Raw genomic sequence first — 12090 nt, 5'->3', positions numbered from 1 at the left:
TTTAAAGAGTACTTGGAATATTTAATCATAAAATACATTGATTTTAAAAGATAGAACAAGGAAAACTCAGCAAGCATGAAATAACCTGGGAAATTAATGCGGGCCAGATTTTTGACCCATATTGGCCATTAGAGGTGGTGTTCACATGTTACACATTAAAGGGTTAATGTTTTAATATTAATTTTACAATGCAAAAAAAATCATAGAAAGAAAGAAAACCTGTTAAATGAGAAGAGGTGAGTCCACACATTTGACAGGTACTGTATATTTTGCATTATTTCACAAAAAGATCACATTTCCAACTGTTAAGCAGAGAGGTGAATTGCTCATGCTTCCAGTTTGTGTTGCAGCCAGTGGCACAGGAAACAATTCACTGAAAGAGGGAAGAATGGCTATAAATAAATAACAGCAAATCCGAAATAAACATGACACTACTGACCATTAAAATAGGATGACAAGATAACATATACGATAAAGCTAATGATATTTAGCTAATGATTCACATCAAAAAGGCCCTAATAGCCACCCCAACATAAATATCACAGAGAAAGAAAACCCCCAAACAACAATTTAAAACATTTTGCTGGTTTCAAAACAAGTTGTGATTAAAAGCTTTGAACTTCTGCTTTGGGTCTTTTGTCCTTTTTTCTTGTTATGTTGAAATAATAAGTTATATATACACAGCAGTATCTGTATGTGATATCAAAGTAAAAAAAAAATGTGCTGTTTTACTTTACTTGCTATGTATATCTACATGCTGTAACAGAGCTTTTGACAAAGTGTGCCCAATCTTTTAGTAATAGTATCAGTAATAATTATAAAAAAAATAGATCATTTTACAGTAAATACATATAAATTTGTAATAATAAATTTATATAAACATTGTGATTTGATATGTATAAATGTGTTAACTAAACCAATTCTAAAGCTTTGTCACAAAAATCCTGTATTTACAACTACCATCTAATATCAAGTTCATTTTTATGGATTTTTGTAAAAACACTGCTGAGAAATAATTTTTTAAGGCATTTAAGCATTTTATGACTGTGAGGAACTTTATTATTACAGTATTGTAATAACAAAAAATAGAAAATGTACATAAATTAAGTAAATAATTAGCAATTTTATCTAATTTAAAAGAAATAATTATTAAAACATTTAATAGAATTAATAGAATGAGCCACTCAAAGTTTCCATGCTGTCTTCATCATGAGAATAAAATACACATCGCTGTCGATGGAAGCACTGACTCCACTGTAGTAGTTGACAAATTCTTCTTTTGTGACCTATAAGAGCAGAGAGTGGATAAAATTATTAACATCAAACAAATTTAGTGTGAAATTTAGTGTGAACTCATTCGTACCTTTAGTAACATTAGCTGCGTTCCACACTGTAGGCTGCTGCAGTATGAGGTCCTAATAAAGCTCTTTGGTAATGTCACACCATTTATGTGTAACCCAAAAGGTGTAACCCATGATGCTGTATGTGTTACAAAACCCAAACACATATTGAACATCCTGAGTGCATCATTCCAATAGAGTGTGAATGTGTATTTATATTCATATGAGTGCTGGAGATAAAAAAAACTAGCTCCTTTTAACAGTCTAATTTAAGCTTCTACAGATCTGTTCCAACCATTATAACATATCTGATGAAATAAAAAACACTGTAATTAAGTATTTATGTTCATATAGTTCTGACATGCTATCTAAAACTCACTGTTAAAGGGGACATATTGTGCATCTTTTACACCTAAAAGCTAGAGTAGGTGTATATGTTATAAAAAAATATATATGTCCATGAACTTTGCACAAACATAAAATATCTCACCAGCTCTTATTGCCAGTTCCAGTCACTTCGAGAATGAGCCGTTTAAGGGCTCTGGCAGTAGGTACAGATCCCTCCCTCAGACGAAGTCTGCTGGCTAATTCTGCTCTGTGCTGTTTGAGGGTCTCTACGAACTTCCCCACTAGCACACTGACCCTCCTAGATTCTCTGCCCAACCAGCAAGCTGATTGGCTGCTCTTGCTGAAGGGCGGGACTTTATTCTTAAATGGCCACCCTGATTAGCATTACAAGAAATCCTATTCATAAAGCAGACAGTGGCCTGGCCCTCTACATTTTCAGAGATGTAATGTTCCGTTAGCAGGACAGACAGTTAGCATGTTTCGCTAGCTAATCCAGCTAAATGGTTGGTCAACTTGCAAATATCGCGATATTAAACAATGCAGGGTCCATTTAAATGGCTTTTTAAAAGGTAAATAAGAGCGTTTTTCTGGGATTAAAAGCGTGAATTCAGCTGTAACTGGAAATATCTGCGCAAAACTGCCTCCCCTCCTCGCGCTTACCCTCCCTCTCAAGCTTCACAGGCAGCAGCAGCCTGTCACTCACACAGACACAGAGACAGCACTGTGTATCTACTTTTTGTGTCAAAGAATCAAAGCATTGCAACATGACGCGTTTGATTTAATTGCCTTAAGTGATATCGCACGTCCTGCAATGTGACTATTGCACATGCACACATTGCAATGATGATGCTTAAACAATATATAGTGCAGCCCTAGTCCACATGAATACAAGTACTGACAAGAACGCAAATTAAAAATAGCTTACATGAAGGACCTTCACTTAGAAACAGCTTTTAATGATGTAGCAGCAAAGAAATGCAGCCCACCTAGGGTCAAGCCTACACTTTGGAACGCAGCTGTTACTGTACATCTATCTAACAGGAAAATTAAAAGGTGAAACAGAAAGTGTGAAACTGCCCAAACCCGAGAGAAAGCCCACAGGTAGTAATATTAGTGTGCATTTGCAAGTAAAGTGAATTTCTGCAGAATTTTGCTAAATTTGTATTTCTCATTTCAGGATCAGAGCAGGTGCAAAAGCCTTATTTTATACAGACAAACAGAGATATAGTCTCCCTCTAGAGCAGCTCACCACATCACCTGCGACTCACAGATAACACAAGTGATTCTGGAGCAGATTAACACATTTAATGCTGCTGTTCTCCTGCAGTGAGAAATACTGAGATGTGTTAGCTATTTGATCATTCTTTGGGCATTGTTCTTTTTTTTAGAGAAAATAAAAACAGGATAGTAAATCCAAAGCCATTGAGTAAAGTTTGTGATCTATATATAGATTTATACTTACATTAATAACCGGTAATATAGATGATAACCCACATACAACCATTTAGAACACTCTAATGACCAGCAGGAAAGTATTAATGCATGATTCTGGTAAAACCCTCATGAAATATTGACATTTTTACCAGATTTCTCTAGGACTGATTGAATATGTCATTATAACGCATGTTAATGCACTCAATGTGTATTAAAAATAGGTGTAAATAAGTTATTTTGGGAAGATTCAGTCTAACTTAATTTGCCTTGCGAGACACTGCACAATGATATAACAAAGATATATATTTTAATATTGTAATATTATGATATACTATGTGCAAAAAAAAAATCATACAGTCAAAACACCCCTTTCAATGACCCAATGCTAATAAGTCACATTAAACCTGTCCCTGTTTTACTTGTTTTAAACCTTTCTTTAATTATTTTTTTAATTTACTTTGTTTGTTTATTTTGAATTTATATTTATTTTGTTATTACTTCTATTTAATTTTAGTATTCTGTTTTATTGTTCTTGTTTTCTTATGCTATTTGATTTTTTTCTTTCATTTTTATTTTAATCTCTTTCATGCTTAATTTCTACTTACTTTCTTACTTACTTAATTTTACTTTCTTTTAATGTTTATTAACTGCTTATTGTCCTAACTGTTTTACTAAAATGAAAAAAAAAATACATTGTTTGTTTTATTCTTTTTCAAACCCTGTTATTGTAAATGCTCAGCTGCACTGAAAATAAAGGTCACAAAATAAAGATTAATGGATTGATTGGTTGATATTCTGTTCTGTGCAGCACTAGAAATAGAATATAATTGTAAAAGTACCAAAAGCATTTAAACTGTTTTATATTGCACTAAATGAATATTGCTCTGTTGGTTGGATGAGGGTTAAATCTGGCCCCAGTGATTTGCATGTACATGTTAAGTGAACTTGCCAAGTAATTCCATCAAATCTATTTCCAGCCTGTTATTAAATACAGACAAACCTGAAGCATAGAGTATAAGAAACTCTACTACAATTTGGTATTCTTCATGAACCTTCTAAAATAATTTTGGACAGAGCAACTCTGACATTAGGGCATGGCAGCACTAGAGCCACCGAGGCAAAGTAAGATAAGCTCATTTTTACTTATTTTATACAGATTTAGAACACTTTTTAATCATGTTCATGGATGGTGAAAAAAAGGTGACTATCAAATATAAAATAATGGACATTTAAAAAGCATAAAATATCTGATTCACTTGAATTACATTTTTATATAGATTAGATTTTAAATTAGAATATTAGAGACCATGATTGTTATATTTTTCAATCACTGGAATTTAATAATAACTATATGTTAATAATAATAATACATTTATATACAACTATCCAATGATATGATTTTGATATGATTTTGATATATCAGTGTTTGCTCCACGTACTGTACATGACTCCTGTATATTTCAGGGCTTAACAGCATTATTTTTATGACTGATGCTGTTACAGAACTAGAACTATGACAGTCAGGTTATGTCAGTTAACCTGATTGTAGTCTAGTGGACTGAAAACCCGCATTATATCTGATATGGGAGCTGATATTTGATGAAATATTGATTTGTGGCTACAGAAGAACTGATTTGATGGAATCAGGGCAGGTACACTAGGAATTTGTTGCTGTCTTTTTGCTGATTCGTTGGTAAATCATTTACAGAACCCGTTTCTCTACAGACGATGAAGTCTGTCAACTCCATCTCGACTCTTTTACCCTGAGACAAATGTTTGAAGACAGTTTGTTACAGTTTCCAGGCATTTTTCATCATTACTATGAAGTAGACATCTGTGTCAATGGAGGCACTCACACCTGCGTAGTAATTCATAAACTCTTCCTGTGTGACCTGATGCACATATAATAAAGCATGGTGTGATTAACAATGCTCTAAAAAAGACATACAATTACTACCCAGCTAACAGAGAACGTTATAAGAACCATATATTAATTAAAAAAAATAGGTTTTTAAAAAGATTGCAGAAATGTTAGCCTATAACGTTACTGAAATAATGTGCTAGGAATGTTCGGTTTGCATCAAAGCATTATTAGAATTGTTTTACATAACTTTCCCAGTTAGACGAATAATAACATTATGCAAATGTTAAAGGGGACATATTATAGCTCTTTTTACACAAGTTAGAAAAGGTCTGTAGGCCATACAGAACATGTTAATGAAGTCCTCTCACATAAAAAGATCTCACCAGCTCTGTTCTTGCAAGTTTCAATCCCTTTCAGAATGAGCCGTTTAAGGGCTCTGACACTTTTATGCAAAACAGCTATTGCTGGCCATGCCATGTTTAAGCTAAACGTTTACCACACATTATATATACATTTACGCAGTGGCGTGCAGTGAGGCCCTTCTAACCCTTCAGAGAAGGAGTGACAATAAATGCATGCAAATAATGACATACATTTTAATCAGGAAATACATATTACAGCTATTGTAAGTGTAAGAATTTATTTTATAAATGAACTAAAATAAAAAAACAGCAACTAATTCAAAGCATTAGTCTGTGTTTTTCAGTTGCTACAGGACTCTTATCTGACTGACAGCGGTTTTAACCAATCAAAGCTTTTTAAAATGGCTTCTGCTCACGTGTCTGCGTGACCCTTCTCCTGATTTTGAGAAGGGTGTAGTAATGAACCTATAAGCAAAGTCGAAGGACAGTCTAACCAATCAGATTCATGATTTTCATTAGGGGGAGGGGCGTGGCCATGGCTGTCTAACCCCTTCTCAGCGCTGTGCTGAAGGTGTTGCGCGTTGTGGAGTCATAAACGGAGCTCATGCTGGATTATTTCAATAGTTAGCGAACTATCATGGAATTGCAACTGTAAATCAGACAGGTATTGTGTCGTATCATATTAAAAAGCCTTTTTAACCTCTTAACACTTTATTTATTTGTGTTTATGAATAGTTATGAATACTTATAGGTTCAATATAGACACCCAATATACCATTTTAAAGCTCAGAATCTCTGCTTTTCTGTTATCTAGCATATTTAGCAGTATCTCCTTTCAGAAAATAAACATTTAGGGCGAAATATGCCTTGCTTCTCAAAGTTATGATTCATAACTTTCATATTTGTGTGAGTTTGAGCATAAGGGGTACCCGCTATATTCACTGCACGCCACTGCATTTACAACATCTTATCCAGAGCAACTTAAAAGGTTATTCCTATTACAGTGTTGGGCCAATGGGAGTCTTGCCCAAGGATTCTTATTGGTGTAGTACAGTCTCACACATAGCAGCTAACTAGCAGGCAGTGGTGTTATCCATTGCACCACACCAACTACTTTTGTGTTAGCTTGTGCTAAAACTTTCTAACATCCAGAGACCGTGATGAATCAAATATTTTAAGAATTTTAACTGTAACATTCAGATAATGTTAAAATAACCAAAAACTGTTAGCTGGGTAACCAAATTTAATTTTCCTTATAGTAAAAAAAAGCAGTGGAAGAAACATAGTAATGGCTTTTTTGTATATTTATAATTTCCCTTCATACTAAATTCATAACAAATTACTTTTTCCTGCCAACCCACACTGATCACAGATATGATATGCATTATAAACTAAATGCATTACTCCCGCTCTGCACTGCATTAGCATACCTTTCCATCCTTGTCATCAGAGTCAAAGCTGTCCAGAAATTTGCGGAAAATCTGATCTTCTGTCCATTCCCCATTCTGATATTTGGGGTGATTTTTAACATTGTACACTCCTCTCAGATCTTCCACTGTGATTACACCATCACCAGTCTTATCCAGCTTTCTAAACGCCTGCATTATCACCTCCTTCCTCGCATTGGACATGGGGGGCTGCAATATAAATCAGCACATAAGTTAGAATTCTGAGGTGCGTTTCCCAAAACATTCTTATTAAACACTCTTATTACTATTATAATAATTTTATTTCTATTTTTTTTTCATTTTCTCCCCAATTTACAAGGCCAATTAACCAACCCACTCATTAGGAATCCCCCTATCACTAGTGATGCCTCAATACCAGGAGGGTGAAGACTTGGACATGCCTCCTCTGATACATATAAAGTCAGACTCCGCCTCTTTTCCAACTGCTGCTGATGCAGCATTACCGAGTAGCATCACAGCGCACTCGGAGGAAAGCGCAGCGACTCGGTTCTGATACATCAGCTCACAGACGCCTCGTGCTGATCCACATCACCCTAGAAGTGATAAGGAGAGAGAGAGAGCGCCATCCACTGTAGGCACCCAGAGAGAGCAAGGCCAGTTATGCTCTCTCAGGGCTCTAGCAGCCGATGGCAAGCTACCCAAAACATTCTTCAGGCTAATTAGATAGATAGATAGATACTTTATTTATCCCGAAGGAAATTTTATCCCGAAATTTATTATAAATTGTAATCTCGCACATAAGAACATTCTTATAATTACAAGCTTTTCCCAAAAACCTTAACAAGTTACGAAATACTTAAACTCTGAATTCCGATGCACTTGTAACTTAAGAACAAATGTCTTAGAGACGTTTAGATTATATTTGGTTATTTTCAAATCAGTAAAATCTATTGATTCTACAAATTTAGAAGGTTTGGCATTTGAGCATTTACATGTATGTAATAGTGACAAACCATATTTTTAGATATTGTTCTTTATATTTACATGGTTTAAAAATATATATTATGTTATGTATGTGTATATTACAGAAAAAAACACATTATAAACTGATGTGTTTTCGACTGGTGGTGCCTTTCCAGTACAGATCTAGAGACAGAGTCATTAATAAAGTAATTAACACTCGTTCGTAACTTTGGAGACTAAGAAGGCTTTTGGGAAACAGGTGCAAAATTACCATTCTTAGAAGTTAAAAAGTTCTTAAAATTGTTTATAAATCGCTATGATTCATATATTATAGGGAAATGTACCAGATCAGGTATAAATAAATATTTACCCTGAGAGTGATGAGGAACTCGTCAAAATCAATCTGTCCACTGCCATCCTTATCAAAGGTCCTAAAGAGTTCCATGGCCTCATCTTTCTCCATCATGATGCCGTAGTCATTCAGGCCCTTCATGAACTCTTTCAGTTCCAGATTGCGGCTGTTGTCATCATCCATGATCCGAAAGACTCTATCAAAACAGAGAGATATCATAGGTTTCAAAACCTGACCACTTCATAAAAGATCTCCTCCTGAAAGAGCTGCAAAATCTGAAAGATATGTGTGGCTTTAATATATACTATTAGATATTTCTTATACTATATCTTTTCAAAAACTATATAATAATAATACAAAAATATAATTTAATAATAAAGAGTATCACTGAAATATACACCTCTATGAAAGATTTAAGGTGTCGTTCTGTGGTGAAATGAGAACATTAAGCACAAATACAAAATAATAATTATCGTTCATTTATCATAAATATTTACTTTGACTAGATTTAGATGACATTCTATTTTAAATGGTTTTATTTCACAAAAGAAACCTGTGTGGTTAGTGACCAAACCCCTTTAGAAACACAGGAATAAGATATTAGTCAGCACTGCTGTCACGCCTTTAATGGGTTATTCAAAAATCTTACTATTTCTGAATCAGTTTGTCTAATTTAGCTATGTTTGAGAAAAATTAACATTGTTGTTTTATTCTATAAACTACAGACAACGTTTTTCCCAAATTCCAAATAAAAATATTGTCATTTAGAGCATTTATTTGCAGAAAATTACAAATGGATGAAACAACAAAAAAGAAGCAGAGCTTTCAGACCTCAAATAACGCAAAGAAAACAAGTTTATATTCATAAAGTTTTAGGAGTTCAGAAATCAATATTTGGTGGAATAACGCTGGTTTTTAATCACAGTTTTCATGCATCTTGGCATGTTCTCCTCCACCAGTCTTACACACTGCTTTTGGATAACTTTATGCCACTCCTTGTACAAAAAATGTAAGCAGTAATCTTCCTCTTGATTATATTCCAGAGGTTTTCAATTTGGTAAAATTAAAGAAACTTACCATTTTTAAATGGTCCCTTCTTTTTTTTCCAGAGCTGTACATTAATTTTTGTTATCAGAATTGGTTTTGGATTTGTTATTTGAGTGTGTGGACGTTTGAATGGTAGGAATAATATAAAGAACAGTGCGATAAAAGCTGTATAATGCTGCAGTGCATGGTGTTCCCCGGATGCTGCAGGGAGGTGTAGTGGATTTACCTCCCCAGGCCTTTAATCCCGGCGGAGCCCCGGGCCAGGCACTGCAGCCGCAGCCGCTCCACCGGGTCCGTGGCCTCGGAGAGCCGCTTCTTAGCGTCTATCGCCATCTGCCGGTCATGCCGCGAAGTTCCAGCCATTATAACCGGATCTGCAGTTCACACACAGTTTACACAGCTTTATTACACAGCTCTATCAACTGAGATAACAGATTTACACAGTATACAGTGTGCAGTGCTGTATATAAAGATATGCATAAAGCTTTATTAATGCTGATTAATCTTACATGCAATTTTACACTTTTTTACACTTTACTTTATACTAATGGACGAGACAGCACAACAGTAAAAACTGTTCTAATAAACATTTTAGTATTTCATTATAAAAGCAAAAAGAAATAATACTGGAATTTGGTTATTGCTGAGATATTGTGGAGAAAAGCTTGGTCACTTTCTCATAAGTTTTGTATTTATATATATATATTTTTATTATTATATTTATAGTGTATTTATTTATCTTATTTGGTCTATTTATCTATTTTAACAATTGTTCTTTGGGTGTAAACTGGACAGTGGGAATACAATTTAGTTCCACCTCCATGTATCACATGTGCTGTAAAATGACAATATCATCTCCTTAAATCCTTGAATAAAGTCATAAGTATTTAAAATCCTGCATAATATCTACCCATGTTATTGTATACTTCTTAAATTCATAGATATAGACCAGAACTGTTCATTTTGCTTCAAACATTGAGAAAAAATACTTACCATGTGGGAGACTGTGGTTTAATTCCAGGTCTGGGTGACTAAATACTGTGCTACAACAATAAGAGTCCTTGGGCAAGACTCCTAACACTAGCTAGATCTTTATTAACAAAAATTCTTAGTAACAACATAAAAAATACACGTCCTAGTTTTCTGGATTCTTGGAGCAAAATGAATGCTTTAGCTATTTTTTTTTCAATAAAGCGAAGTACAGAGTAGATTTAAAATGTAAAGATGTTATTTTTGCTTTTAACTGTAATGTCTCTACTGTCAACTTCAATCAGACGGTTCTTATCTAGGTCTAGTTAGTATTTTTAGTGAAAATTTTCAGTATTTTTTATTTTAAAAAAGAACAAATCCATCAAGTTAATTTTAAGTTTCGCGTTAATTTATTTTTAATTGACCCCACACTATAGCTATAAGGTTAATTACACTCAGTTGAAAAACACTGGCCACAGACCCTTAGCTAGTTTGCTAGTTTCTTTGAATTTAAATTAGATTATTTATATTTTTAAGAAACAAATCTATCTAACAGTCCATCCAAAAAAGCAGTGACAAATAAACCATTTAATAAAATGTATTAGCTAGCTAACAAAATTAACTGAACATAAAAGTAATATAAAATGTTAAATTCAGAGGTGTCTGGTCACAGAGCTAAATTATACTATTAAATGGTAATACTCAAATACAGTATGTAATATACATTACATAATATAATTTCTAATATCATGACTAATATAATTTAATTGACCCCAGACTATAACCATTAGGTTAATTACTCTCATTCAAAAACACACTGCATACAGACCATATTGGTTATTTATATTTTACATAAATCAAATCTAGTTACATAAAGTTATATGCCAATAAAACTAAGCTGCTTTTAATGCCATTCTATCCAAATAAACACAGAAAAATAAATAAAACGAATTAATATTACATGTAATACTGTATTTGAGTATTAGTATTTAATCGACCACACACTATAACTAGCTATAAAGTTTAAAACACACGAAAACACAATAAATACAGACCATATTTAAGATAACTAGCTACCTAGTTTCTTTGGATTAAAATGAGATTATTTATATTTTAAGTAAAACAAATTTGGATATGTATATGGCAATAAAAAAATGTTTAGATATAGCTGTAGATACCCCACAGACCCTATAGCTTTAAAGTTTAATTACATTTAAAAACACACTGGATAACAAACAATTTGCAGCTAACTTAGTTGGATAAATAGCTACTTTTCTTGGACTAAAATAAGACTATTTATACTTTAAATAATAATAAACTAATAAAGTTATCTAGACACGTGTATGACAATAAAAACAACGCTGCTTTTAATGTTGGTATATCCAAACAAACATATAGAAATACACACATTAAAATAATTAATTATCTACTGTAGATAATTAACTATATTTAACAGGTGAACAGTGTGTTTTCTGTCCTCACTGTGAGGAGTAGCAGCTGTTTACTCAGTTTCAGCACTGTTTTACTGTGTCTGAGACTGAAAACAGTGTATACAGTATGTAATAATGATGAATAATATCAGCAGTAATGAATGTAAAAGATAGTTAATAATATAAAGTGATTAATTTAAAGGCTACAAGTTGTTTGGGTGTTTCCTACCTGAGCTCAGGCTGGTCTCCTCCTCAGCGTTCCTGTGTAACTATGGACGCGGGGCGGCTGTTTGGACTGAACCATTAGATCAGCAGCGGCGGGGGGAGTAATACAGCCAATCCATTTTCCTTTAACACGAAATCTGACAAATCTGTTTATTTTAGCATGTATTTTAGCTTTATACAGGGTTTCTTAAGAAAAATGCAAATTTCATTCAAGATGTTTAAGTCTTTTCAGTAACACTTAGAGAAAAATGAGTAAATTAATAATATTATTATATTAAATTATATATACAGCTCTGGAAAAAAATAAGATACCACTTTAAAATGACGAGTTTCTTTGATTTTACCAA

The 12090-nt window shown here is 33.5% G+C and overlaps 1 protein-coding gene across 2 annotated transcripts; it reads right to left on the bottom strand.

Annotated features, from left to right (window-relative positions):
- capslb (calcyphosine-like b) lies at window positions 1–11849 on the bottom strand. 2 transcript variants are annotated; one of them, XM_022675989.2, is made up of 6 exons: window positions 11748–11849; window positions 9346–9493; window positions 8091–8268; window positions 6779–6985; window positions 4885–5014; window positions 1198–1286 (listed from the first exon to the last, which is right to left on the bottom strand). In XM_022675989.2, the coding sequence occupies exons 2-5, from the start codon at window positions 9480–9482 to the stop codon at window positions 4913–4915; spliced, it is 624 nt and encodes a 207-aa protein (XP_022531710.1). In that variant the 5' UTR covers window positions 9483–9493; window positions 11748–11849; the 3' UTR covers window positions 1198–1286; window positions 4885–4912. The 2 variants fall into 2 exon arrangements, with proteins under 2 accessions (XP_007250104.1, XP_022531710.1); XM_007250042.4 differs by lacking the exon at window positions 4885–5014 and having other exon boundaries at window positions 1–1286; window positions 11748–11848.
- Between the last annotated feature and the right edge of the window lie 241 nt (window positions 11850–12090).

Source organism: Astyanax mexicanus, chromosome 17 (assembly GCF_023375975.1).
Source record: "Astyanax mexicanus isolate ESR-SI-001 chromosome 17, AstMex3_surface, whole genome shotgun sequence".
NCBI classification, from domain to species: domain Eukaryota; kingdom Metazoa; phylum Chordata; class Actinopteri; order Characiformes; family Acestrorhamphidae; genus Astyanax; species Astyanax mexicanus.
This window is presented reverse-complemented; position numbering and strand designations above follow the sequence as displayed.

Coding starts and splice junctions, on each gene's coding strand:
- capslb (XM_022675989.2), bottom strand. CDS start 9,482: ATGGCTGGAACTTCGCGGCATGACCGGCAGATGGCGATAGACGCTAAG. Junction 6,986..8,090: donor AGTTCCTCATCACTCTCAGG/GTAAATATTTAT, acceptor TTTATATTGCAG/CCCCCCATGTCCAATGCGAG. Junction 5,015..6,778: donor CTGATGACAAGGATGGAAAG/GTATGCTAATGC, acceptor TATGTGCATCAG/GTCACACAGGAAGAGTTTAT.